A 26,665-nucleotide genomic window follows, 5' to 3' on the forward strand; every position below is an offset into this window, starting at 1 on the left:
CATTGTCTTAGAAATTACATGCAAATCAATCAATATGCAGTTCAGGTCAAATAAGACATTCCTTTTTAACGCTTTCCAACCAAGTTTGAGATGTTAATGCATTAGCTCTGTTCGTTCATAACTGCCCATCTGTCTGTAGCATGGCATTTCGATAACCCTCTTAAAGATGTATGGACTGATGCTGTACAAGAAGGATGTAGAGCTGAGTGGGCTTGCCGATGACCGGTACCAGCGGTGTCAAGATCGGCCTCTGTGGAGGAGGCTCGTGATGCACGCTGCTGGGCAGTTGGAGGCAGTCGCCCTCCAGTAACAACGGAGGGCGGATGAGCGACGCTCACAACAACCAGCGGAGCGCCGGCCACACCAAGTCGGTGCAGTGGTGCCTCTGTCAGTCATCTTATTGAGCACACGGCACTTGGGTCTGTCCTGTGAGCTGGCAGAGAGCCTTCGACACATCACGTGGCCTCAACACGTAAGACAAAACTATAATTCGTGTTGTAGAGAATGTACCTCCTCCTATACGTGTAACTTTTAAGTGGTATGCCTTGTAACTGATGAATGATCCGAGTGTGCTCCCTATTTCAAAGACAATGAGTTGCTCCAGACGCTTCGTGAAACACAAAAGTACCCTTTGACCTGTATCACAAGAACGGGTCTCACCTGAGTTCTCTCTACAGGTTACTTCCAAACACACACACACTTTGTCCTAACGTCACTTAATCTATATTTGACCGTTATAAATGAAATGATGCATGTACACACAAAATCAGACAAGTGTTTAATCGAAATAATTGACAGGCATTTTAACAACATTTAATTACTGCAGTGAAATATACTGCATCAGATAATATCTGATTAAGAAGCTATTTAAAAAAATATGCAGCGTCTGCTTAACAGTGGATGTAAAACATACTATTGTAGTGTCATTCAAAACGAGTAGGCCATTGCATGCTGGCGAATTCTAAACATTAGCGACAAATTGCAGAGGGGTCAAATACTTATTTCCCTCATTAAAATGCAAATCAATTTATAACATTTTTTGACATGCGTTTTTCTGGATTTTTTTGTTGTCATTCTGTTCTCTCACTGTTCAAATAAACCTACCATTAAAATTACAGACTGATCATTTCTTCGTCTGCGGGAAAACGTACAAAATCAGCAGGGGATCAAATACTTATTTCCCTCAATGTACATATACACTGTGTGTACACACTGTGTGTGTGTATACACAGTGTGTATACAGTGTGTATACAGTGTGTATACACTGTGTACATACACACTGTGCGTGTACACACAGTGTGCGGGTTGACTGAATGAGGCGGTGTCCAGGTCTGGCTCAGGTGTCACTCCGCCACTTGACGGTTAGCCGTGACGGAGACTCAAACTCGGGCGGTGGAGTTCATCGCGCACCGCGCTCACCGCGGCGACAACCGCTCCACCCCACGCGTTATTGAAAGATGAAATTTTCACCGAAAACTTTTGCGGCTGCAGGAATTAAAATATTCCTCATTTGCCGTCTACGTCTACGTGACTTCACCGAAAGAACCGAGAATATCGATGTGAAACACAACACACGATTCGCAATAGCTAAACGGTTTGCGCCTCGGTACATGCTAATTTGTGTCCCATTGTCTCTGAAACCCAGTCCCTCCATCTCTGGCTATTTAAGGCCTCGGTACAGAGCTGCTTCACCTCTTAACTGTTTGCGTGTCTCCCCCCATAGGTCTCTCTACGGTATGTATTCTATCACTATCTTAAATTTCACGCTCAACTTACAATTTAACAATCTTTGAAATAGCGTATTCAACCAGACCATGCGTTGTGTTTTAACCGACCGTCTGTGTTGCTTTGTACAGTTTCCAAATTTTGCTAAACCCTGTTTGATAAGTGTGATGCTCCGTCTCTCTGTATCCCCTGGTATATCTGTGTTAATTCCTTCTCCTTAAGGTCAGTATATATATCTGCGGTTGTGTTTCCTCTACCTGATGATGATTGCTTGCGTTGCAATCGAAAAGTCGTATATTATGTAATTTTATTTTTTCTCATTTCTACGTGACTTTACCGAAAAAACCAAAGATTAATTCAGTGGATGTTTGTTCGATGCGACGTCGGTGTTGGCGCGTAGGGGGCTGCGTATTTGTGGAACGTCGTCGGTTCAGACTCAGAGTTTGCTGCCAGCGGCGGAGACCGCTGTGGCTCGCAGCTGTGGGCTTGTCGGAGCAAACCCCGAACTTGGGGGGGCTTGCCCCACTTCCTCCTCCCTCGGTGGCCGTACCAGACGAGAGCCGCTGACTTCTTTGCCAATGGAACCCATTTCAAAGCGTCTCTTCTTCTGCTGCTGCTGCTGCTCACCCAAGCATTGCCGCCACCCTTCCCAGATTGGCAGCTGTGAGCTCGTCGTGAAGATCCCTCATTGCTGCGACGCGAAAGACGACCACGATTACAAACAGCGTCTTACAACGACAATGCAACTGAAGATGTGGATAGCGGCGACTGGGCGCATTGGCAGCTCAGGCTGCAGTACGGGAGAGTTTGATGTGTGCACGACCGTGTCTCGCGTTATATATTAATACATACACCTACTCGGGATGTGTTTTTTAAGAGAGAAGGGCCTTTGTGGTGCTCGGTTTTTTTGTTATCACCTCTGACGGATTATGGCCCAAGTCGAACTTCGACTTTCATTTGAATGTTCAACCTCTTGACCCCGAGTAAGACTATACGCAGTTAATACCGCTCAGCTTATACAACAACACCTCGCTTTTACAGTTGTGTTTGATCAACCTCTTGACCCCGAGTAAGACAATACGCAGTTAATACAGCTAAGTTTTTACAACAACACCTCACTTTTACAGTTGTATTTGATCAACCTCTTGACCCCGAGTAAGACTATACACAGTTAATACCGCTCAGCTTATACAACAACACCTCGCTTTTACAGTTGAGTTTGATCAACCTCTTGACCCCGAGTAAGACAATACGCAGTTAATCCCGCTCAGCTTATACATCAACACCTCGCTTTTACAGTTGTATTTGATCAACCTCTTGACCCTGAGTAAGACTATACACAGTCAATCCCGCGCAGCTTATACAATAGCCTCGCTTTTACATTTGTATTTGATCAACCTCTTGACCCCGAGTAAGACTATACACAGTTAATCCTGCTCAGCTTATACAACAATACCTCGCTTTTACAGTTGTATTTGATCAACCTCTTGACCCCGAGTAAGACTATACGCAGTCAATCCCGCGCAGCTTATACAACAATAACCTCGCTTTCACAGTTGTATTTGATCAACCTCTTGACCCTGAGTAAGACTATACACAGTTAATCCTGCTCAGGTTAAACAACAATAACCTCGCTTTTACAGTTGTATTTGATCAACCTCTTGACCCTGAGTAAGACTATACACAGTTAATCCTGCTCAGGTTAAACAACAATAACCTTGCTTTTACAGTTGTATTTGATCAACCTCTTGACCCCGAGTAAGACTATACGAAGTTAATCCCGCTCAGTTTATACAATAGCCTCGCTTTTACAGTTGTATTTGATCAACCTCTTGACCCCGAGTAAGACTATACGCAGTTAATTCCACGCAGCTTATACAACAATACCTCGCTTTTACAGTTGTATTTGATCAACCTCTGCGCACCTTATTCGTACGTAAATGGAATTGTAAATCCACGTGAGGCAGGTAGGACTTGTGACAGCCTTTATTACGAACGAGCTTTACTACCCGGCTTCGCCCGGGACTTGGATTATCGTCTTGGATTAATTTAATATTCCCTTTTATTTCACTGGAAAACCCTGAATAAAACATTGATGCCTGCAAGAAAGAAAAACATCCGAAACAAATCAATTTAACTAAATCGGATGTCTTTCACTCAAGGAAATTGAACCTTAACCAGGCAACTCGGAAATGGAATGATGTGGCGAGCTGAGAATCGTCGCGCTCCCTTAGAAATTCCAGACGGCGTAAGCTGTGCAAATTTCATGACGATTTAAAGCTTTCGTGACTGCAAGGATTCATCTTCTTTGGTTCTTTCGGTAAAGTCACCAACACGTAGAATGAGAATAAAATAATAAATTAATAAAATAACACAATAAAATTCTCACGACGTTTTGGCCACAACACAAGTGGCCCTCTTCAGGTGAAAGGAACAGACCTGTCGTCCAACCTGAAGAGGGCCACTTGTGTCGTGGCCGAAACGTCGTGAGAATTTTATTGTGTTATTTTATTCTATTAATTTATTATTTTATTCTCATTCTACGCGGCGACTTTACCGAAAGAACCAAAAACGAAATTTCATGACGTTGGAGGGTCAGCGTTCGAGAGTTTTTTGCCGCTTCGCACAAACAGACGAATCTTTATTTTATTTCGATTTAAAGCTTTCGTGACTGCAAGGATTCATCTTCTTTGGTTCTTTCGGTAAAGTCACCATCACGTAGAATGAGAATAAAATAATACATTGATAAAATAAGATAATTTTATTGTCTTATTTTATTTTATCAATTTATTATTTTATTCTCATTCTACGTGGTGACTTTACCGAAAGAACGAAAGAAGACTTTATTTTATTATTTTATTGTTTCCCTTCAACGTGACTTTACCGAAAGAGCTAAGAAGATGAACCTTCTGCTTTGTGTTTATGAGGGCGAACTGGAAACAGCCGCGTTGACTCAGAACATCGAGACAACGATGCGGCGCGTCTGTGCGGGACACACGGCCTACGCGGAGGCTTGGGGAGGGATGACGTCAGCAGGCAGACCGCGTGACGCTGCCGCATGCCGGTGACATCACAGACGCGACGTCACCGCTCACTTGACGTGCAAAATACACGAGTCTATTTTTATACTTTTTGCATTGTGTACAGTCTGGAAGCTACCCAAATGCCAAATTTCAAGTTTGTTTTGCATGTTGGGAGGCACACTAAACATTACTGCTCAGCGCCAAACGTTTGTTTAACGTTTGTTTAATGTTGTGAAAAAGAGTGCCGGGGTCACTCTTTTCACAGTGAACATCTACGTAGCCACCGTGATGAGGATGATGATGATGATGGCAGAGACATGCAAACTACTCCCCCTTTATTATCATTGTTACCATTATTATCGTTGTTTTTATCATTATCATTGTTATTAAAACTAGTTTATTGCACTTACAAGTGACTGCCAATCCACCACCACCACCACCACCTCCACCACCACCACCACCGCCACCACCACCACCTCCACCACCACCGCCACAGCCACCTCCACCTCCACCACAACCTCCACCGCCACCGCCACCTCCACCGCCTCCGCCACCGCCACCACCACCGCCACTACCGCCTCCGCCGCCACCGCCACCGCCGCCGCCGCCTCCGCCTCCGCCGCCGCCTCCGCCATCGCCACTGCCACCACCACCGCCGCCACCGCCACCACCGCCACCACACACCGTCACCGCCACCTCCACCGCCACCACCACCACAACACACCGCCACCGCCACCTCCACCACCACCTCCACCACCACCTCCACGACCACCACCACCCCCACCACCACCACCTCAACTGTACCTGCATCTCCACCTCTCCGCCGGTCGACTCTCTCCTCGCCCTCCGCGTCTGCGTGAGGCAGAAGGCGGCGACGCCGGCGATGGCGGTCAGCAGGAGGAAGCCGGCGGTGCAAGAAACGTCGCCCGCCGTCAAGGGAGCGGCCGAGACGGCCTCCACCGTGACGGAGACATCGGGAAACATCGCTGACACGCACACGGAGAGCACACACACGGTGACACACGGGGAGCATACACACACACGGTGACACACGGTGACACACGGTGACACACGTGGAGCACACACACACACACACGGTGACACACGGTGACACACGCACGGTGACACACGTGGAGCACACGCACGGTGACACACGGTGACACACGGTGACACACGGGGAGCACACACACACACACGGTGACACACGGTGACACACGCACGGTGACACACGGGGAGCACACGCACGGTGATACGCGGTGACACACGGTGACACACGGGGAGCACACGGTGACACACGGTGACACACACACGGTGACCCCGCCTCCACTGTGACAGGGACGTTGGTAAACATCGCTGACGCACGCGGGAAGCACATGGTGACACACGGTGACAAACGGTGACACACGGTGACACACACACGGTGACACACGGTGACACAAGGTGACACACACACGGTGTTACACGGTGACAAGCGGGGAGCACATGGTGACACACGCACGGTGACACACGGTGACACACGGTGACACACACATGGTGACACACGGTGAGCACGGTGACACACACACGGTGACACACGGTGACACACGGTGACACACGCACGGTGATACACACGGTGACACACACACGGTGACACACAGTGACACACGGTGACGCACGGTGACACACGGTGGCACACGGTGACACACACGGTGACACACGGTGACACACACACGGTGACACACGGTGACACGCGGTGACACACACACGGTGACACACGGTGACACACACACGGTGACACACGGTGACACACACACGGTGACACACGGTGACACACGGTGACCTTGGGGTCACTCTTGTTGTCACACCTCCCTAGCCACCGTGATGATGACGATGATGACGATGACAGAGAGAGACGCAAACTCCACATATACAGCAGCAGCAGCAGGCGTCGTCAGGGTCGGGATGGAACCCACGACCTCCTGCGTACCAGGCGAGGCAGTCAACATCTTCCCGGCCCCCGCGGTCGTCGTGGCGGCGAGTGTGCGGCCCCCCGCCGGCGTCTCGCCCGGCACGACGAGCAGCCAGGCGGAGCGCCGAGCGAACCCCACGGCGTTGACCGCCAGGCAGGTGTAGCGGCCCGAGTCGTCCGTGCTGACGTTGCGCAGGTAGAGGACGTTCGTCTCCACGTCCGTGACCTCCACTTCGACCGTCTTGACGCGAACCGACGGGCGGCACGGAGAGAGCGAGGCGGGAGGAAGTCAGAATCTTGCGTTCCCACGCCAACGTGGGGTTTATATTTTTGTATTTGTTGTCACTCAGCGAACGCGTAGAGTCTGAGCCAAGCGGGGAGCTGCTGGGTCCTGTTGTGTTGAGGGCGACGTCGGACTCCGCTGAGATTGGGTGGGTGGGTGGGTGAGTGGGTGGGTGGGTGGGTGAGTGGGCGAGTGAGTGGGTGAGTGAGTGAGTGGGTGAGTGAGTGGGTGAGTGGGTGGGTGAGTGAGTGAGTGAGTGGGTGGGTGAGTGAGTGAGTGGGTGAGTGAGTGGGTGAGTGTGTGAGTGGGTGGGTGAGTGAGTGAGTGGGTGAGTGAGTGAGTGAGTGGGTGAGTGGGTGGGTGAGTGAGTGAGTGAGTGGGTGGGTGAGTGGGTGAGTGGGTGAGTGAGTGGGTGAGTGAGTGAGTGGGTGAGTGAGTGTGTGAGTGGGTGAGTGAGTGTGTGAGTGGGTGAGTGAGTGTGTGAGTGTGTGAGTGGGTGAGTGAGTGTGTGAGTGGGTGAGTGGGTGAGTGAGTGTGTGAGTGTGTGAGTGGGTGAGTGAGTGAGTGGGTGAGTGAGTGGGTGGGTGAGTGGTGAGTGAGTGAGTCCCCTCGTGCCTCGCTCGCTCACCGTGACAATGCGTACGTAGGGCGAGCCGTTGGGTGCTTCCAGACTCCCATTCACCTCCACGTGCTTGAGCCACTGCACGTGGTGGTGGTTGTTGTGGTGCTCATCGCCACCATTGCTGCCCTTCAGAACGACGCAGCGGAGCTGAGCGTCGCTCCCCACCACCGCCGTGACGTTGGCCGGGAGGCCGTCCTGCAGGGAGGGGCGCTGGGGCTGGCCCCGCCCTGCACGCCGGGGGGAGGGGGGAGGGGGGAGCCACCCCCCGGGTGGTGACGGGGTCAGGACGAGCGTCGGGGGTCACGGGGTCAAGGAGGGAGGGAGGAGAGGGAGGGAGGGAGTGTGACACACAGTGTCACACAGTGTGTGACACTCTGTGTCACACACTGTGTTACACACTGTGTCACACGGTGACACACACACGGTGACACACGGTGACACACGCACGGTGACACACGGTGACACGCGGTGACACACGGTGACACACGGTGACACACACACACACAGACGGTGACACACGGTGACACACGCACGGTGACACGCGGTGACACACGGTGACACACACACGGTGACACACGGTGACACACGACACTGCCGGGGTCACTCTTGTTGTCACGTCTCCCTAGCCACCGTGAGGATGATGATGATGACAGAGAGAGAGACGCAAACTCCACAAATATACAGCAGCAGCAGGCGTCGTCAGGGTCGGGATGGAATCCACGACCTCCTGCGTACCAGGCGAGGTAGTCAACATCTTCCCGGCCCCCGAGGTCGTCGTGGCGGCGAGTGTGCGGCCCCCCGCCGGCGTCTCGCCCGGCACGACGAGCAGCCAGGCGGAGCGCCGAGCGAACCCCACGGCGTTGACCGCCAGGCAGGTGTAGCGGCCCGAGTCGTCCGTGCTGACGTTGCGCAGGTAGAGGACGTTCGCCTCCACGTCCGTGACCTCCACTCCGACCGTCTTGACGCGAACCGACGGCCGGCACGGAGAGAGCGAGGCGGGAGGAAGTCAGAATCTTGCGTTCCCACGCCAACGTGGGGTTCATTTTTTTGTATTTGTTGTTACTCAGCGAACGCGTAGAGTCTGAGCCAAGCCGGGAGCTTCTGGGTCCTGTTGTGTTGAGGGCGACGTCGGCCTCCGCTGAGTTTGGGTGGGTGGGTAGGTGAGTGAGTGGGTGGGTGAGTGTGTGAGTGGGTGGGTGAGTGAGTGAGTGAGTGGGTGAGTGAGTGAGTGGGTGAGTGGATGGGTGAGTGAGTGAGTGAGTGGGTGGGTGAGTGGGTGAGTGGGTGAGTGGGTGGGTGAGTGAGTGAGTGAGTGGGTGGGTGAGTGAGTGAGTGGGTGAGTGAGTGGGTGAGTGTGTGAGTGGGTGGGTGAGTGAGTGAGTGAGTGGGTGAGTGGGTGGGTGAGTGAGTGAGTGGGTGGGTGAGTGGGTGAGTGGGTGAGTGAGTGGGTGAGTGAGTGAGTGGGTGAGTGAGTGTGTGAGTGGGTGAGTGAGTGTGTGAGTGGGTGAGTGAGTGTGTGAGTGTGTGAGTGGGTGAGTGAGTGTGTGAGTGGGTGAGTGGGTGAGTGAGTGTGTGAGTGTGTGAGTGGGTGAGTGAGTGAGTGGGTGAGTGAGTGGGTGGGTGAGTGGTGAGTGAGTGAGTCCCCTCGTGCCTCGCTCGCTCACCGTGACAATGCGTACGTAGGGCGAGCCGTTGGGTGCTTCCAGACTCCCATTCACCTCCACGTGCTTGAGCCACTGCACGTGGTGGTGGTTGTTGTGGTGCTCATCGCCACCATTGCTGCCCTTCAGAACGACGCAGCGGAGCTGAGCGTCGCTCCCCACCACCGCCGTGACGTTGGCCGGGAGGCCGTCCTGCAGGGAGGGGCGCTGGGGCTGGCCCCGCCCTGCACGCCGGGGGGAGGGGGGAGGGGGGAGCCACCCCCCGGGTGGTGACGGGGTCAGGACGAGCGTCGGGGGTCACGGGGTCAAGGAGGGAGGGAGGAGAGGGAGGGAGGGAGTGTGACACACAGTGTCACACAGTGTGTGACACTCTGTGTCACACACTGTGTTACACACTGTGTCACACGGTGACACACACACGGTGACACACGGTGACACACGCACGGTGACACACGGTGACACGCGGTGACACACGGTGACACACGGTGACACACACACACACAGACGGTGACACACGGTGACACACGCACGGTGACACGCGGTGACACACGGTGACACACACACGGTGACACACGGTGACACACGACACTGCCGGGGTCACTCTTGTTGTCACGTCTCCCTAGCCACCGTGAGGATGATGATGATGACAGAGAGAGAGACGCAAACTCCACAAATATACAGCAGCAGCAGGCGTCGTCAGGGTCGGGATGGAATCCACGACCTCCTGCGTACCAGGCGAGGTAGTCAACATCTTCCCGGCCCCCGAGGTCGTCGTGGCGGCGAGTGTGCGGCCCCCCGCCGGCGTCTCGCCCGGCACGACGAGCAGCCAGGCGGAGCGCCGAGCGAACCCCACGGCGTTGACCGCCAGGCAGGTGTAGCGGCCCGAGTCGTCCGTGCTGACGTTGCGCAGGTAGAGGACGTTCGCCTCCACGTCCGTGACCTCCACTCCGACCGTCTTGACGCGAACCGACGGCCGGCACGGAGAGAGCGAGGCGGGAGGAAGTCAGAATCTTGCGTTCCCACGCCAACGTGGGGTTCATTTTTTTGTATTTGTTGTTACTCAGCGAACGCGTAGAGTCTGAGCCAAGCCGGGAGCTTCTGGGTCCTGTTGTGTTGAGGGCGACGTCGGCCTCCGCTGAGTTTGGGTGGGTGGGTAGGTGAGTGAGTGGGTGGGTGAGTGTGTGAGTGGGTGGGTGAGTGAGTGAGTGAGTGGGTGAGTGAGTGAGTGGGTGAGTGGATGGGTGAGTGAGTGAGTGAGTGGGTGGGTGAGTGGGTGAGTGGGTGAGTGGGTGGGTGAGTGAGTGAGTGAGTGGGTGGGTGAGTGAGTGAGTGGGTGAGTGAGTGGGTGAGTGTGTGAGTGGGTGGGTGAGTGAGTGAGTGAGTGGGTGAGTGGGTGGGTGAGTGAGTGAGTGGGTGGGTGAGTGGGTGAGTGGGTGAGTGAGTGGGTGAGTGAGTGAGTGGGTGAGTGAGTGTGTGAGTGGGTGAGTGAGTGTGTGAGTGGGTGAGTGAGTGTGTGAGTGTGTGAGTGGGTGAGTGAGTGTGTGAGTGGGTGAGTGGGTGAGTGAGTGTGTGAGTGTGTGAGTGGGTGAGTGAGTGAGTGGGTGAGTGAGTGGGTGGGTGAGTGGTGAGTGAGTGAGTCCCCTCGTGCCTCGCTCGCTCACCGTGACAATGCGTACGTAGGGCGAGCCGTTGGGTGCTTCCAGACTCCCATTCACCTCCACGTGCTTGAGCCACTGCACGTGGTGGTGGTTGTTGTGGTGCTCATCGCCACCATTGCTGCCCTTCAGAACGACGCAGCGGAGCTGAGCGTCGCTCCCCACCACCGCCGTGACGTTGGCCGGGAGGCCGTCCTGCAGGGAGGGGCGCTGGGGCTGGCCCCGCCCTGCACGCCGGGGGGAGGGGGGAGGGGGGGAGGGGGGAGCCGCCCCCCGGGTGGTGACGGGGTCAGGACGAGCGTCGGGGGTCACGGGGTCAAGGAGGGAGGAGAGGGAGTGTTACAGTGTGTGTGTGTAATGCACACTGTGTGTATATAACACAGTGTAACACACTGTGTGTATATAACACACAGTGTGTTATATACACACAGTGTGTTATATACACACAGTGTGTTATATACACACTGTATGTAACACACTGTGTGTGTATAACACACACACACAGTGTGTGTAACACACACACTGTGTGTAACAGTGTTACTAACACAAAGTGACACACACTGTCACACAGTGTGTGTGACAGTGTGACACACTTTGTGAGCTCCCCACTCGTCTCGTTACCTTCGTGAGCGGTCACCACCGCGTAGACGGCGGTGGCGGCGACACAGACTGCGAGGAGAGACCCCGGGAGAGACCCCAGACGCCTCCTCCTCCTCCTCCTGCTGCTGCTGCTGTACAGAGACGCCGTGCGGACAAATCCCGAGGCCATGGAGCTGATGGTGGTGGTGCTGGATCGTGGTGCTGGTGGATCGTGGTGGTGGATCGTAATGCTGGTGGATCGTGGTGGTGGTGCTGGTGGATCGTGGTGGTAGTGGATCGTAATGGTGGTGGTGCTGCTGCTGGTGGTGGTGCTGAGGGGGGTGGTGCTGGTGGTGGGTGGTGCTGATGGGTGGTGGTGCTGCTGCTGGTGGTGCTGGTAGTGGTGGTGCTGCTGGTGCTGCTGGTGGTGGGTGGTGCTGATGGGTGGTGCTGGTGGTGGTGGTGTAAAAATTCCGCGTGCGTACAGGGAGGGAGAGAGGTGGTCAAGTTTTGACAGATTTTTGCGTGTCTACTAAATGAATGGCCCCTTAATGGTTTTATTATATTTCATGTTATAATATTAAATATATAATACACCTTTTTGTTCGTAATTCTTTTTATAGATTTATTTTATATAATATAGCATTTTGTTTTAATGGATATATTATATTTTATATTTAATATGTTATAATAAACCATTTTTTACATAAAAAAATATATTTATAAGTCTCCACAGAGCTACGTAGCTATTTTTTCAGAAGCGACCTGGCCACAAATGAAAGTTCAACTTAGTTGGCTTATCACGTGGACATGGATCGCAGCCAAATACCGGAGGACCCGGAGAAACATCCACACGATCACGGAGAGAGAGACACAAACTCCAAATATACAGCAGCAGCAGCAGGCATCGTCAGGGTCCGGATCGAACCCACGACCTCCTGTACATCAGGCGAGGTAGTTAACATCTCATAGCCACCGTGATGAGAGGCACACAAACTCCAAATATACAGCAGCAGGCATCGTCAAAGTCAGTATCGAACCCACGACCACCTGTACACTAGGCGAGGTAGTTAACATATCACAGCCACCGTGATGAAAGGCACACAAACTCTAAATATACAGCAGCAGCAGGCATCGTCAAAGTCAGGATCGAACCCACGACCTCCTGGATACCAGGCGAGGTAGTTAACATCTCATAGCCACCGTGATGAGAGGTACACAAACTCCAAATATACAGCAGCAGGCATCGTCAGGGTCAGGATCGAACCCACAACCTCCTGTATACCAGGCGAGGTAGCTAACATATCTCAGGGACATGATCTAACCCACGACTTCCTGTATACCAGGCGAGGTAGTTAACATCTCTCAGGGACATGATCGAACCCACGACCTCCTGTACACCAGGCGAGGTAGTTAACATCTCTCAGGGACATGATCTAACCCACGACCTCCTGTAAACCAGGCGAGGTAGTTGACATCTCTCAGGGACATGATCTAACCCACGACCTCCTGTACACCAGGCGAGGTAGTTAACATCTCACAGCCCCCGTGATGATCGTCAGGGTCAGGATCGAACCCACGACCTCCTGTACACCAGGCGAGGTCGGTAACATCTCAGCCACCATGATGAGAGGCACACAAACTCCAAATATACAGCAGCAGCAGGCATCGTCAGGGTCAGTATCGAACCCACGACCTCCTGTACACCAGGCGAGGTAGTTAACATCTCTCAGGAACATGATCTAACCCACGACCTCCTGTAAACCAGGCGAGGTAGTTGACATCTCTCAGGGACATGATCTAACCCACGACCTCCTGTACACCAGGCGAGGTAGTTCACATCTCTCAGGGACATGATCTAACCCACGACCTCCTGTACACCAGGTGAGGTAGTTAACATCTCTCAAAAACATGATCTAACCCACGACCTCCTGTACACCAGGCGAGGTAGTTCACATCTCTCAGGGACATGATCTAACCCACGACCTCCTGTACACCAGGCGAGGTAGTTAACATCTCTCAGGGACATGATCTAACCCACAACCTCCTGTAGACCAGGCGAGGTAGTTAACATCTCTCAGGGACATGATCTAACCCACGACCTCCTGTACACCAGGCGAGGTAGTTAACATCTCTCAGGGACATGATCGAACCCACGACCTCCTGCACACCAGGCGAGGTAGTTAACATCTCATAGCCACCATTATGAGAGGTACACAAACTCCAAATATACAGCAACAGCAGGCATCGTCAGGGTCAGTATCGAACCCACGACCTCCTGTACACCAGGCGAGGTAGTTCACATCTCTCAGGGACATGATCTAACCCACGACCTCCTGTACACCAGGCGAGGTAGTTAACATCTCTCAAAAACATGATCTAACCCACGATCTCCTGTACACCAGGCGAGGTAGCTAACATCTCTCAGGGACATGATCGAACCCACGACCTCCTGTACACCAGGCGAGGTAGTTAACATCTCTCAGGGACATGATCTAACCCACGACCTCCTGTAAACCAGGCGAGGTAGTTGACATCTCTCAGGGACATGATCTAACCCACGACCTCCTGTACACCAGGCGAGGTAGTTGACATCTCTCAGGGACATGATCTAACCCACGACCTCCTGTACACCAGGCGAGGTAGTTCACATCTCACAGGGACATGATCTAACCCACGACCTCCTGTACACCAGGCGAGGTAGTTCACATCTCTCAGGGACATGATCTAACCCACGACCTCCTGTACACCAGGCGAGGTAGTTAACATCTCTCAGGGACATGATCTAACCCACAACCTCCTGTAGACCAGGCGAGGTAGTTAACATCTCTCAGGGACATGATCTAACCCACGACCTCCTGTACACCAGGCGAGGTAGTTAACATCTCTCAGGGACATGATCGAACCCACGACCTCCTGTACACCAGGCGAGGTAGTTAACATCTCATAGCCACCATTATGAGAGGTACACAAACTCCAAATATACAGCAACAGCAGGCATCGTCAGGGTCAGTATCGAACCCACGACCTCCTGTACACCAGGCGAGGTAGTTCACATCTCTCAGGGACATGATCTAACCCACGACCTCCTGTACACCAGGCGAGGTAGTTGACATCTCTCAGGGACATTATCTAACCCACGACCTCCTGTACACCAGGCGAGGTAGTTCACATCTCTCAGGGACATGATCTAACCCACGACCTCCTGTACACCAAGCGAGGTAGTTAACATCTCTCAAAAACATGATCTAACCCACGATCTCCTGTACACCAGGCGAGGTAGTTCACATCTCTCAGGGACATGATCTAACCCACGACCTCCTGTACACCAGGCGAGGTAGTTAACATCTCTCAGGGACATGATCTAACCCACAACCTCCTGTACACCAGGCGAGGTAGTTAACATCTCTCAGGGACATGATCTAACCCACAACCTCCTGTATACCAGGCGAGGTAGTTAACATCTCTCAGGGACATGATCTAACCCACGACCTCCTGTACACCAGGCGAGGTAGTTAACATCTCTCAGGGACATGATCGAACCCACGACCTCCTGTACACCAGGCGAGGTAGTTAACATCTCTCAGGGACATGATCTAACCCACGAACTCCTGTACACCAGGCGAGGTAGTTAACATCTCTCAGAGACATGATCTAACCCACGACCTCCTGTATACCAGGCGAGGTAGTTAACATCTCTCAGGGACATGATCTAACCCACGACCTCCTGTATACCAGGCGAGGTAGTTAACATCTCTCAGGGACATGATCTAACCCACGACCTCCTGTATACCAGGCGAGGTAGTTAACATCTCTCAGCGACATGATCTAACCCATGACCTCCTGTACACCAGGCGAGGTAGTTAACATCTCTCAGGGACATGATCGAACCCACGACCTCCTGTACACCAGGCGAGGTAGTTAACATCTCATAGCCACCGTGATGAGAGGCACACAAACTCCCAATATACAGCAGCAGCAGCAGGCATCGTCAGGGTCAGGATCGAACCCACGACTTCCCAGCCACCACTGCGCCCACTACTGACGGTGCTCGTGTGAGTCTCAATGCGTGACGCGTGATTTACCGACGGCGATGTAAAGTGGGGGGTGGGTGGAGGCCTCCGTCCGTTGCTGCATTGAGAATGACCGCAGTGGATATCCAAACCCTTTGTTCTGACTGCTGCAACGTCCCTGCTGCGTTGTGGGAGCGGCGGTGGCGGTGCAGCGATTTGGTGGCGTGGAGCTGCAGCCTCCAGAGGTGTCCTGCTCCCCAAGGGTGAGGGCACGAGCTGGATTGGCTCTTGACCATCACCCCGCTCGTGACCTTGACCCTGATGCTCCTGACTTTGACCTTTACCCCGTGCCTGACCTTGACCCTGCCCCCCCCCCCCCGAGGGCGGTGCCCCCGTAGGTGCTGCTGCTCGCTACTAGCACCACTTGCCCCTACAACCTGTTACAGTCTACATGGGGATGGGGAGATAGTTGTCTTGGCATTGACATTTTGAGTTTAAGTTTCGAGATACAAAAAAAATAATGAAAGTGAACACAGACATTGGGATGATGTTTGTATTTTATTTTTCTTTGCAACTAATTTTTCTTCGTGAGAATTGTAAAATGCAAAGGGGGGGGTGGGAGGTGGTGGGGGGTGCAGTAATGAACAGTCACGTGACAACTCAGTGGCGGTCAATGTTGTTGGAGGGCCCCTGACGTGAAATGAACCAAACGGAAGTAAAAATCGAAATTCGTTTATTTTGGGCGACTCCGTCCCCACCGCGCACGTAAACGCCGTGACCCACCTGGCGCTGAGATAATTCTGTCCTCGTCATGGTGCGTCGTCCAAGCACAGCAGCGAGGACGAATGCGCAGACTGAACAAAATTTTGATTAGCGCATCGTGTAAAGCTCGTCGAGAGGAATAGTTCGCCTTGAACAGATATAAAATGACGTCGCAACGCAGTTCGTGCGAGAGCCAGGGGCTTACGGGACCCCGAGGTCCCACCATGAGGTTCGAATGTGTGAAGGTCTAACCAGATTCAGAGGGCACGGGGTCCACCCAGTTGAAATGGATGGTGGAGTTTTCCGGACTAGAGACACGAGGCAGTGTGCCCAATGAGACGAAAAAGAGACAACCACGCTGAGAGGTGTCACAGCAACAACAGCAGCAGCAACAACAACGGCAAGAACAGCATTAGAGGCACGGTTCCACGTCTACACGGACATCGGTGCCTCGCCGACCACGAGTTTGGGCCTAGTGCAGGGGTCGGGAACCTTTTTGACTAAGAGAGCCATGAAAGCAAAAAAATTGGAAATTTATTTCAGTGAGAGCCATATAATATATTTTAAAAGTGAATTCAACTAAATGTCAGTATAATAAGCCTCTGAATTTATTATTTTAAATAATGTTGTTATAACACTCACCATTAATGCGACTTCTGGTGCTGCATGGATTTGCTGATGTCTTTGTAGTCGGGTTGGTACTTGGTGAGGTTAAGCTTCATGCAAGCGTTGAGGCTTTCATCCGTTAAACGTGATCGTAGGTTGGACTTGATGTTTTTAAGATGTGAGAATGACTGCTCACATGCATACGTAGATCCAAACATGGTCAATACAGCAATACTCACACGCTGCAGTGTGTGGTATGTGACAGGAAGCGCGTTCCAAGTTTTGAGAATCAGCTGCTCTTCGGGTTGGAGTTTTTTCATTTCTGTCCACATGTGCTTGCTCGCCAACTCCGCTTTCTGTCGTGTGATTCTTTCCAAATCTTCATTCAGTGACTTGAACTTATTCACCCACATGTCTGAGGCCTTCAGGTCAGCCACTTCTGCTTCAAAATCTCTGACGGAGACACCAGGGATGTAATTCAGGTCGGCTGTGTTCAGTGAACACTCGTTTGGATGGGTGATGAACTTAAAAAGACGAGTGTGCTCACGAAATTCTCCAAAGCGTGCTTTGAAGGACTGTAGGAGACTGGATGTGCAGCCAGCTAGCTGGTGGAGATCAAGGTTTTGAATGGGCTCACTTGCTGTGCATGCATCTTTAAATTGGCTCAGTTTTTCAAAATGTAGTAAACGACCTGTTTCAAGATCCGTGATGAAAAGCTCCAGCTTGTTTTCAAAAGCAAATACAGCTTGTTGAAGGGATAACACTGTATTTCCAATGCCTTGCATTTTCACGTTGAGCTGGTTCAGATGTTCAGTCAGATCTACGAGATAGTAAAACTTGAGGAGTCACTCGGTGTCGGCTAGCTCAGGATGCCCGACGCCTTTCATTTCAAGGAAAGTCCGGATTTAGTTCAGGCAAGCCGCAAAACGGCTAAGCACCTTCCCTCTTGACAACCAACGCACATTGCTGTGCAAAAGCAGACCAGGATAGTTATTTACAACTTCATCCAGCAGTGTTTTAAACTGGCGATCATTTAAGGCTCGGGCAACAATAAAGTTGATCACACGAATGACCAGCGACATCACTTCGCCAAACTGCCTGTCACACATCTGAGCACAAAGTGCCTCCTGGTGTATAATGCAATGGAAACTTAGGATGGGTCTATTTTCATGTTCACGGAGAAGCGCCACAAATCCTTTGTTTTTCCCCACCATACACGGAGCACCATCAGTACACACTGAGAGAAGTTTATCCATAGGTAGACTTTTTTCTTGAGCAAACTCCATGAAAGACTTGAATAAATCCTCACCTCTTGTGGACCCTTTTAATGGCAGAACAGCAAGACTTTCTTCGCGCAGTGTGTCACCAACAGCATATCTTGCAATCACGCTGAACTGCGACAAATGGCTCACGTCTGTTGACTCATCCAAAGCCAGAGAAAAGAACGGCGCTGCATTTATGTCCTTCACTTGCGTTTCCTCCACTTTGTTTGCCATCACGATGGTACGATCATGAACAGTTCTTGCCGACAGAGGCATGTCTTGTATCCGTTTGATTATCTTGTCTTTGTTCGGAAGATCATCAAAAAGTTCATTGGCTACATCCAGCATGAACGTTTTAGCATACTCGCCATCTGTGAATGGTTTTCCGTTCCTCACTATTGCTAAAGAACCAGCAAAGCTAGCCGAATTATAGTCACCTTGCCGGGTCCATACGCGGAGTTGCTGCTGGCTAGCTTGCACCCTGCTCAGAAGCTCTTGGCACGCTTTCTTTCTGCTGTCTCCCGCAGGGTATTTTGATGCAAAGGTAGCGTGGCGCGTGTCGAAGTGCCGCTTTACATTCGATCATTTCAACGATGTAATTTTGTCATTGCAAATTAGACACACCGCAGAACCCGCTCTCTCCACAAAGGCGAATTCTTCGGTCCATTCGTCCTGAAATGTACGATACTCGTCGTATTTTTTTCTTTTCGCCATCTTCTTCGTCGAAGGGTTAGCTTTGAGCTAATGACCGAGCAGACGCAGTCTCAGACTGATTCAAAAGGGGGCGTTTACCTGTTTTACCCAGCAACGGCAAACGTAGGCCAGTATCATCCAATTAAAATAATGGACAATTGCTCCTGCAGCCCTGAACAGGACATGCGCAGTGAAAAATCGATGGATGGATTAAAACAAGTGAGAATATTTTGTTTTATCTGCGAGCCATATGCAATCATCAAAAGAGCCACATCTGGCTCGCGAGCCATAGGTTCCCGACCCCTGGCCTAGTGGGTCGCCCACGTGGAAGAGCCTGGGTCGGGCCTAGTAATGCATGGTGTTGTGTCTGCTGCTATATTAACCAACTATTCGACCAAAACCATAAAAACACACAAACTACAGTTATAGTGTGCATTGAATAATCCGTGGCTGAAAGTTACGTAAAGTAGCTTACCTGATAATAGCGAGTGGAGTTTGTATTATATCCTTCTGTTTTGCAAAGTGAGCGAGGGTAGAGTTTGTATGATCTCCCCCTGTTCTAGAGAGTGGAATTTATATGATATCCCCCTGTTCTAAGAGAGTGGTGTTTGTATGATCTCCCCCTGTTCTAGAGAGTGGAGTTTGTATGATATCCCCTGTAGTGGAGTTTGTATGATCTCCCCCTGTTCTACAGAGTGAGTGGAGTTTGTGTGATCTCCCCTGTAGTGGAGTTTGTATGATCTCCCCCTGTTCTAGAGAGTGGAGTTTGTATGTTATCCCCCTGTTCTACAGAGTGAGTGGAGTTTGTATGATCTCCCGCTGTTCTACAGAGTGAGTGAAGTTTGTATGATCTCCCCCTGTTCTAGAGAGTGGAGTTTGTATATCCCCCTCTTCTACAGAGTGAGTGGAGTTTGTATGATCTCCCCCTGTTCTACGAGTGAGTGGAGTATGTATGATCTCCCCCTGTTCTACAGAGTAAGAGAGTGGAGTTTGTATGATCTCCCCCTGTTGTAGAGAGTGGAGTTTATATGATCTCCCCCTGTTCTAAAGAGTGAGTGGAGTTTGTATGATTCCCCCTCTTCTACAGAGTGAGTGGAGTTTGTATGATCTCCCCCTGTTCTACAGAGTGAGAGAGTGGAGTTTTTATGATCTCCCCCTGTTCTAAAGAGTGAAGTTTGTTTGATCTCCCCCTCTTCTACAGAGTGAGGGCAGTTTGTATGATCTCCCACTGTTCTAGAGAGTGGAGTTTGTATGATCTCCCAATGTTCTAGAGAGTGGAGTTTGTATGATCTCCCCCTGTTCTACAGAGTCAGTGGAGTTTGTATGATCTCCCCCTGTTCTAGAGAGTGGAGTTTGTATGATCTCCCCCTGTTCTACAGAGTGGAGTTTGTATGATATCCCCCTGTTCTACATAGTTAGAGAGTGGAATTTGTATAATCTCTCCCTGTTCTACAGAGTGGAGTTTGTATGATCTCCCCCTGTACTACAGAGTGAGTGAGTGGAGTTTGTATGATCTCTTGCTGTGCTACAGAGGGAGTGATTGGAGTTTGTATGATCTCCCCCTGTTCTTGCTGATGGTTTTCTTGCTGATGGTTTTCACACCTGATGATGATTGCTTCTTGTGTTGCAGTCGAAACGTCGTGATAATTTTATTGTTTTATATTTTTATTATTTTAATGTTCCCCTTCTACGTGGTGGTGACTTTACCGACAGAACCAAGAATATGAATCCCTGCAGTCAAGAAAGCTTTAAATCAAAAGCTCACTTAATCAAACAAACTGAGTAAAACTTGGAAATGTAATGCAATGCAACACTGAGAGTCGATCAACACACAATAAACGCAAAGCCTGGTAGATTACTTTCTTACAAAGATTGCTCAACTAAGCGAGATAATTAAAGCAAACGCGATCAGGCGAGGGCAGGAGGCAAGGCCCCGCGTGGCTAGGCCCCGCGTTGTAAAGTTCCAACCTGGACATCGATTCCAATGCTCGCTGCTACTCAATTGACATCCCTACGAGAGAGCGAGGCTCTACCTCGGTAAACAACAACCACCACCACAACCACCACAACCGCGATGAGAATTTCTCACCTCGGATTTCAGTTCACGCACGGAGCGGCAGATTTCTGTTACCTCGTGACGTCACGCAGCAGCAGTAGGTGACGTCACTTGCGTGGTACAAGAACACTCCCCTCCCGCAACGAGCGGGTCTTAATTTAAATAAATTATGTTAATGAGCCCGGCCCATACGTGGAGGGATGGGGCGTGGGTGCTGAACCCGTCGCAATAAACTCGCGACAGTCGACACGAATATATTATGTCAATGAGCCGCCAGTCACCGGGCGTAGCTTTGCCCAAATAAGGATTGTACTTGAACAGATAACGCAAGTTGACCCAGGCAGAGGTGACGTCACGCTCAAGGGCGCGGTAGACGGGGTGGGGTGAATACCTTGGTGACATGACGTCACTGGCGAGGTACACCTCCCCCTGGCGTTTCACGCCGATGAGGTGATGCTGAGTAGTGACGTCACAGAGCAGGATTGGAGTTTAAGTTGATTTAGATTCATTTTCCATTGCTCCCTCCCTTGAACTCAGCAACAACAACGTGGACATTGCATCCCACTGGGATTTTTAGCACACAGCGTTGGTGTACGGTGCTTTTCTCAGGAACATTTTGCTGTTTTTTTCATGGATTTTCTGTTTGCAGAGTCACACAAAGTAGTAACTTTAAGATGTGTTTTTTGTTCTTGTTTGTGTTTGTTGTGGTTGCACTTGATTCAAGAGCCGAATGGCTCACAGGGGTATACCAAATATATATCAACTGAAACTATTGTGTACACACTGTGTGTATGTAAACTGTGTGTGTACACTGTGTGTGCGTACACTGTGTGTGTGTACACTCTGTGTACACGTACACAGAGTGTGCACTGTGTGTGTGTACACTGTGTGTGTGTACAGTGTGTGTACACACTGTGTGTGTGTGTACACTGTGTGTCACTGTGCCTGGCATAAGCGTCGTGGTGACGTCACCGCCACTTAGTAGAGAATGGCGGTTGTTGTTGTGTCACTGTGTGTGTGTCACTGTGTGTGTATATACACTGTGTGTGTACCCTGTGTGTGTACACTGTGTGTATACACTGTATGTGTGTACACTGTGTGTGTACAGTGTATACCCTGTGTATGTGTACAGTGTATACACTGTGTGCGTGTACACTGTCAGTGTGTACACTGTGTATACACTGTGTGTGTGTACGCTATGTGTGTATACACTGTGTGTGTACACTGTGTGCATGTGTACACTGTGTGTACACTGTGTGTACATTGTGTGTGTACACTGTGTGTGTGTACACTGTTTGTGTCCGAACCCCCGGCAAGGCCATCTACTTAATGACGAGAGAAAATTCACACGAAATGTCCTTTTCAATGAAGTCTTCCAGATGTAAATTGATACAAGCTTTTAATGAAGAAATTAAATCATCTAATTCAAAACACAACACAATTCAAAGATGTTTCATTTTAAAACTTCAAAACGGAGCATGGGGTGCTTGCGTGAATGCGTCCTTCGTGTGCAAATGTTGTGACTTTCCTGGCCTGAAGGCCGTCAATGTGTTGGACCATTAAATGGTGCACAGCGTCTCAACAACAGCAGTGGGGTTTGCTTCAACCGATAGGTAACGAACATCCAGACGTCAATCAGCAAGGAGCATTTATAGTCTTAGACAAAATCTACGTCAACACGTAAGACAAAACTACAATTCGTGTTGTAGAGAATGTACCTCCTCCTATACGTGTAACTTTTAAGTGGTATGCCTTGTAACTGATGAATGATCCGAGCGTGCTCCCTATTTCAAAGACGATGAGTTGCTCCAGAGGCAGACGCTTCGTGAAACACAAAAGTACCCTTTGACCTGTATCACAAGAACAACAGGTCTCACCCGAGTTCTCTGTACAGGTTACTTCCAAAACACACACACACTTTGTCCTAACATCACTTATTCAATGTTTGTTCCTCATACAAAATGTTACAGGTACGCACACAATCAGACAAGTATTCATTCTAAATCATTGACGGGCATATTAACATTGGATTACTGCAGCGAAATTGACTGCATCACGTTACATCATATTAACAAAAAGTTATTTAACAAATACGCACCGTCTGCTTAACAGTGTATGTACAACGTACTATTGTTGCATCATTCAAAACGACTAGGCCGTTGCATGCTGGCGTCTGGGTCAAAATGTAGCAAATTTAAAACATTACGCTACAAATAATAGATGATGGCGTTTCCATGGCAACACAAGCAATCGTCATCAGGTGGGACAAGCACAGCAGCAACAAGAAGAAACTGCTGGAGTAGGCGCCTACTACTTCAGCAGTTTCTCTTGCTGTGGTTGTCCCACCTGATGACGATTGCTTGTGTTGTGATCAAAACGCCGTGGTCTGTTATGTTTCTACCCACGTGGTGACTTTACCGAAAGAACTCAACAGTGTGGATTCCTGCAGTCACGAAAGCTTCGAAATCAAGATTGCCTACAAACTACACAACTGAGATGATGCATCAATCATCGCCCCCTACTGACAGGCTCTTGTCCACATGCAGACTGGTGCAGGGCCACCACCCTGTGCCACACAGGGGCAGCTGCTACTTGGGGATGCTCTTCGAGTGTTTCAGACGAGGTACGACACAAAATTCCGAGTTGCCGAGGCGATAAAGCAAGCACCGTGTAAATGCAATTATAACATAGTGAATGCTGGGGGCCGTATTGTCTCTCGCTCCTGGTTAAAGATCTACCCAACCCACAGGTCCACAAAGACTGGCCGCTCTTACTCTGCAGGTTGCACCTAGCAACTGAGTGTCCAACTTCACGTTCTTGTCATTAAAGGCCTGTGACAAAGGTGCATCTATTGGAGCGACATCATCTCAAGCTTACACATCTACCGGGTCTCCACTTGACTTTGTATTGTCTCGGAGGAAGTCCACCCACACCTCCACTTCCACAAACTGCTGGGAGTTGCCTCGCTCTGCCTCACAGTCAGAATTCTCCTCCTGCTTTACGTTGCCTCCATCGATGTGAAGGTCCGATTTTGGAGTTGAATCATCTTCACATTTTACCTTCACTTCTTCGCTCTTCACCATCACTTCTTCCCTCTTCACCATCACCTCTTCACATTTCACCATCACCTCTTCACATTTCACCATCACCTCTTCACATTTCACCTCGATACCTTTAAAAGTGTCCAAGCTGGGATTTTCTTCCGGTTCGTGTTTCATGAGGGGTGGGCTAATTGCGGCACTTTGACTTTCACAAGCTGATTTCAGACTGCACTCCATGTGGATCTTCTGATGCTTCTGTGTTCTCTGGTGTACTTGAAGATTTGATGAATGTGCAAATGCCTTCCCGCACACACTGCACTTGAAGGGTTTCTCTCCCGTGTGTGTACTCTGGTGTGTTTTAAGAGCAGATGAATCTGAAAATGTCTTCCCACACACACCGCACTTGAAGGGTTTCTCTCCCGTGTGTGTTCTCTGGTGTGTTTTAAGAGCAGATGACTGTGAAAATGCCTTCCCACACACACTGCACCTGAAGGGTTTCTCTCCCGTGTGTGTTCTCTGGTGTGTTTTAAGAGCAGATGAATCTGAAAATGCCTTCCCACACACACTGCACTTGAAGGGTTTCTCTCCCGTGTGTGTTCTCTGGTGTTTTTTAAGAGTAGATGAATCTGAAAATGCCTTTCCACACACAGTGCACTTGAAGGGTTTCTCTCCTGTGTGTGTTCTCTGGTGTGTTTTAAGAGCAAATGACTCTGAAAATGTCTTCGAACAAACACTGCACTTGAAGGGTTTCTCTCCCGTGTGTGTTCTCTGGTGTTTTTTAAGAGTAGATGAATCTGAAAATGCCTTTCCACACACACTGCACTTGAAGGGTTTCTCTCCTGTGTGTGTTCTCTGGTGTGTTTTAAGAGTAGATGAATCTGAAAATGTCTTCCCACAAACACTGCACCTGAAGGGTTTCTTTCCCGTGTATGTTCTCTGGTGTGACTTAAGAGTAGATGAATCTGAAAATGTCTTCCCACAAACACTGCACTTGAAGGGTTTCTCTCCCGTGTGTGTTCTCTGGTGTTTTTTAATATATGAATCTGGAAATGCCTTCCCACACACACTGCACTTGAAGGGTTTCTCTCCTGTGTGTGTTCTCTGGTGTTTTTTAAGATTAGATGAATCTGAAAATGCCTTCCCACACACGCTGCACTTCAAGGGTTTCTCTCCCGTGTGTGTTCTCTGGTGTGTTTTAAGAGCAAATGAATCTGAAAATGTCTTCCCACACACAGTGCATTTGAAGGGTTTCTCTCCTGTGTGTGTTCTCTGGTGTCTTTTAAGATGAGATGAATCTGAAAATGCCTTTCCACACACACTGCACTTGAAGGGTTTCTCTCCTGTGTGTGTTCTCTGGTGTGATTTAAGAGTAGATGAATCTGAAAATGCCTTTCCACACACAATGCACTTGAAGGGTTTCTCTCCTGTGTGTGTTCTCTGGTGTGTTTTAAGAGTAGATGAATCTGAAAATGTCTTCCCACACACAGTGCATTTGAAGGGTTTCTCTCCCGTGTGTGTTCTCTGGTGAATTTTAAGAGCTGATGACTGTGGAAATGCCTTCCCACACACAGTGCACTTGAAGGGTTTCTCTCCCGTGTGTGTTCTCTGGTGTGTTACAAGATTACATGACTGTGTAAACGCCATCCCGCACATCGTGCACATGAAGGGTTTCTCTCCCGTGTGTGTTCTCTGGTGGTTCTGAAAAACTGATGGCCATGCAAATGCCTTGTTACGCACAGTACATTTGAAGGGTTTCTTTCCTGTGTAAGTTCTCTGGTGCTGTGTCAAGTTTCCAGTCCAGTCCGTGCTGTATGCACGCTGGTCGCATTGTTGACTTGTCGTACTGAGCTGCGCTGAGTGCCTTTGCTCCATCAGAACAATTCTGCAGAGGAAGCGTCAGCTGCAGACAGAAAAAAAGAATATCCACACCATCTACACGTCAGGCACAGAGGAATGCACACGTGACTTACACGTCTATACTTATTAATATATTCATGATGTAGTGAAAAAGTTTCCCAAATTCATCAGATTTGATGAACGTGCAAACGCCTTCACGCACAGAGTGCACCTGAAGGGTTTCTCTCCACGGGCTGTTATGGCACACAATGAGAGGGAAAACGTCATTAATATGCCTGGAAGCCCTCATATCTTCAAGATGAATGTTAACCCAAAACTCTAAGCACACAATTTCGGCTGTCTGACTACAAAAGGAATATTTATGAAAGCTAAATTCAGCTGACATAGCAAAGGGTGTTGAAAACAACACTATTTGTGTTATGCAGAAATGCATTAATTAACGTTCAATCGCAACTTAGAGGTGTGAATCCAGGCTCAGATGTCCTTGAATGCTGGGATGAACAGATCCGACTTCAGCTGAATGTGTGTGCTGTTAACTTCCTGACTCCATTCTTATAAAGAGTTCCAGAGGAAAACAAAAATAAACTATTGTTTTGATATAACCTCCGTGTTCAACAGAGTTAATAGACTTTACTGCAAACACAAACTTGACACTGTCACACACTGCCATGAGTAAACAGGTGGTGGTGTGACCAGAACCATGCCTGGCCACCTTCATCTGCTCAGCATTAATTCTTCCTCACGCCACCAAGTAATGAATCGAGGATCAATCAACATAGCCGAGGCTATCCGTGTCTCTGTCTCTCTCTCCCCGTGGTGAAGGTGTTCCCCTCCACACATTCAGAGTCAACAGCGGCACGCGCTTAGCGTCTTTGACCA

The 26,665-nt window shown here is 50.0% G+C and overlaps 1 protein-coding gene across 1 annotated transcript; it reads right to left on the reverse strand.

The window, feature by feature from the left end:
• Positions 1-765: 765 nt before the first annotated feature.
• On the reverse strand, positions 766-20,990 carry LOC142917310 (fibroblast growth factor receptor 4-like). The gene is made up of 10 exons (XM_076061940.1): positions 20,922-20,990; positions 11,539-11,946; positions 10,924-11,144; positions 9,995-10,217; positions 9,266-9,486; positions 8,337-8,559; positions 7,608-7,828; positions 6,715-6,937; positions 5,553-5,734; positions 766-2,416 (listed from the first exon to the last, which is right to left on the reverse strand). The coding sequence occupies exons 2-10, from the start codon at positions 11,684-11,686 to the stop codon at positions 2,411-2,413; spliced, it is 1,668 nt and encodes a 555-aa protein (XP_075918055.1). The 5' UTR covers positions 11,687-11,946; positions 20,922-20,990; the 3' UTR covers positions 766-2,410.
• Positions 20,991-26,665: the final 5,675 nt, after the last annotated feature.

Source organism: Petromyzon marinus, unplaced genomic scaffold (assembly GCF_048934315.1).
Source record: "Petromyzon marinus isolate PM22_M1 ecotype Great Lakes invasive population unplaced genomic scaffold, UKy_Petmar_22M1.pri1.0 PM_G_Scaffold_45, whole genome shotgun sequence".
NCBI lineage: Eukaryota > Metazoa > Chordata > Hyperoartia > Petromyzontiformes > Petromyzontidae > Petromyzon > Petromyzon marinus.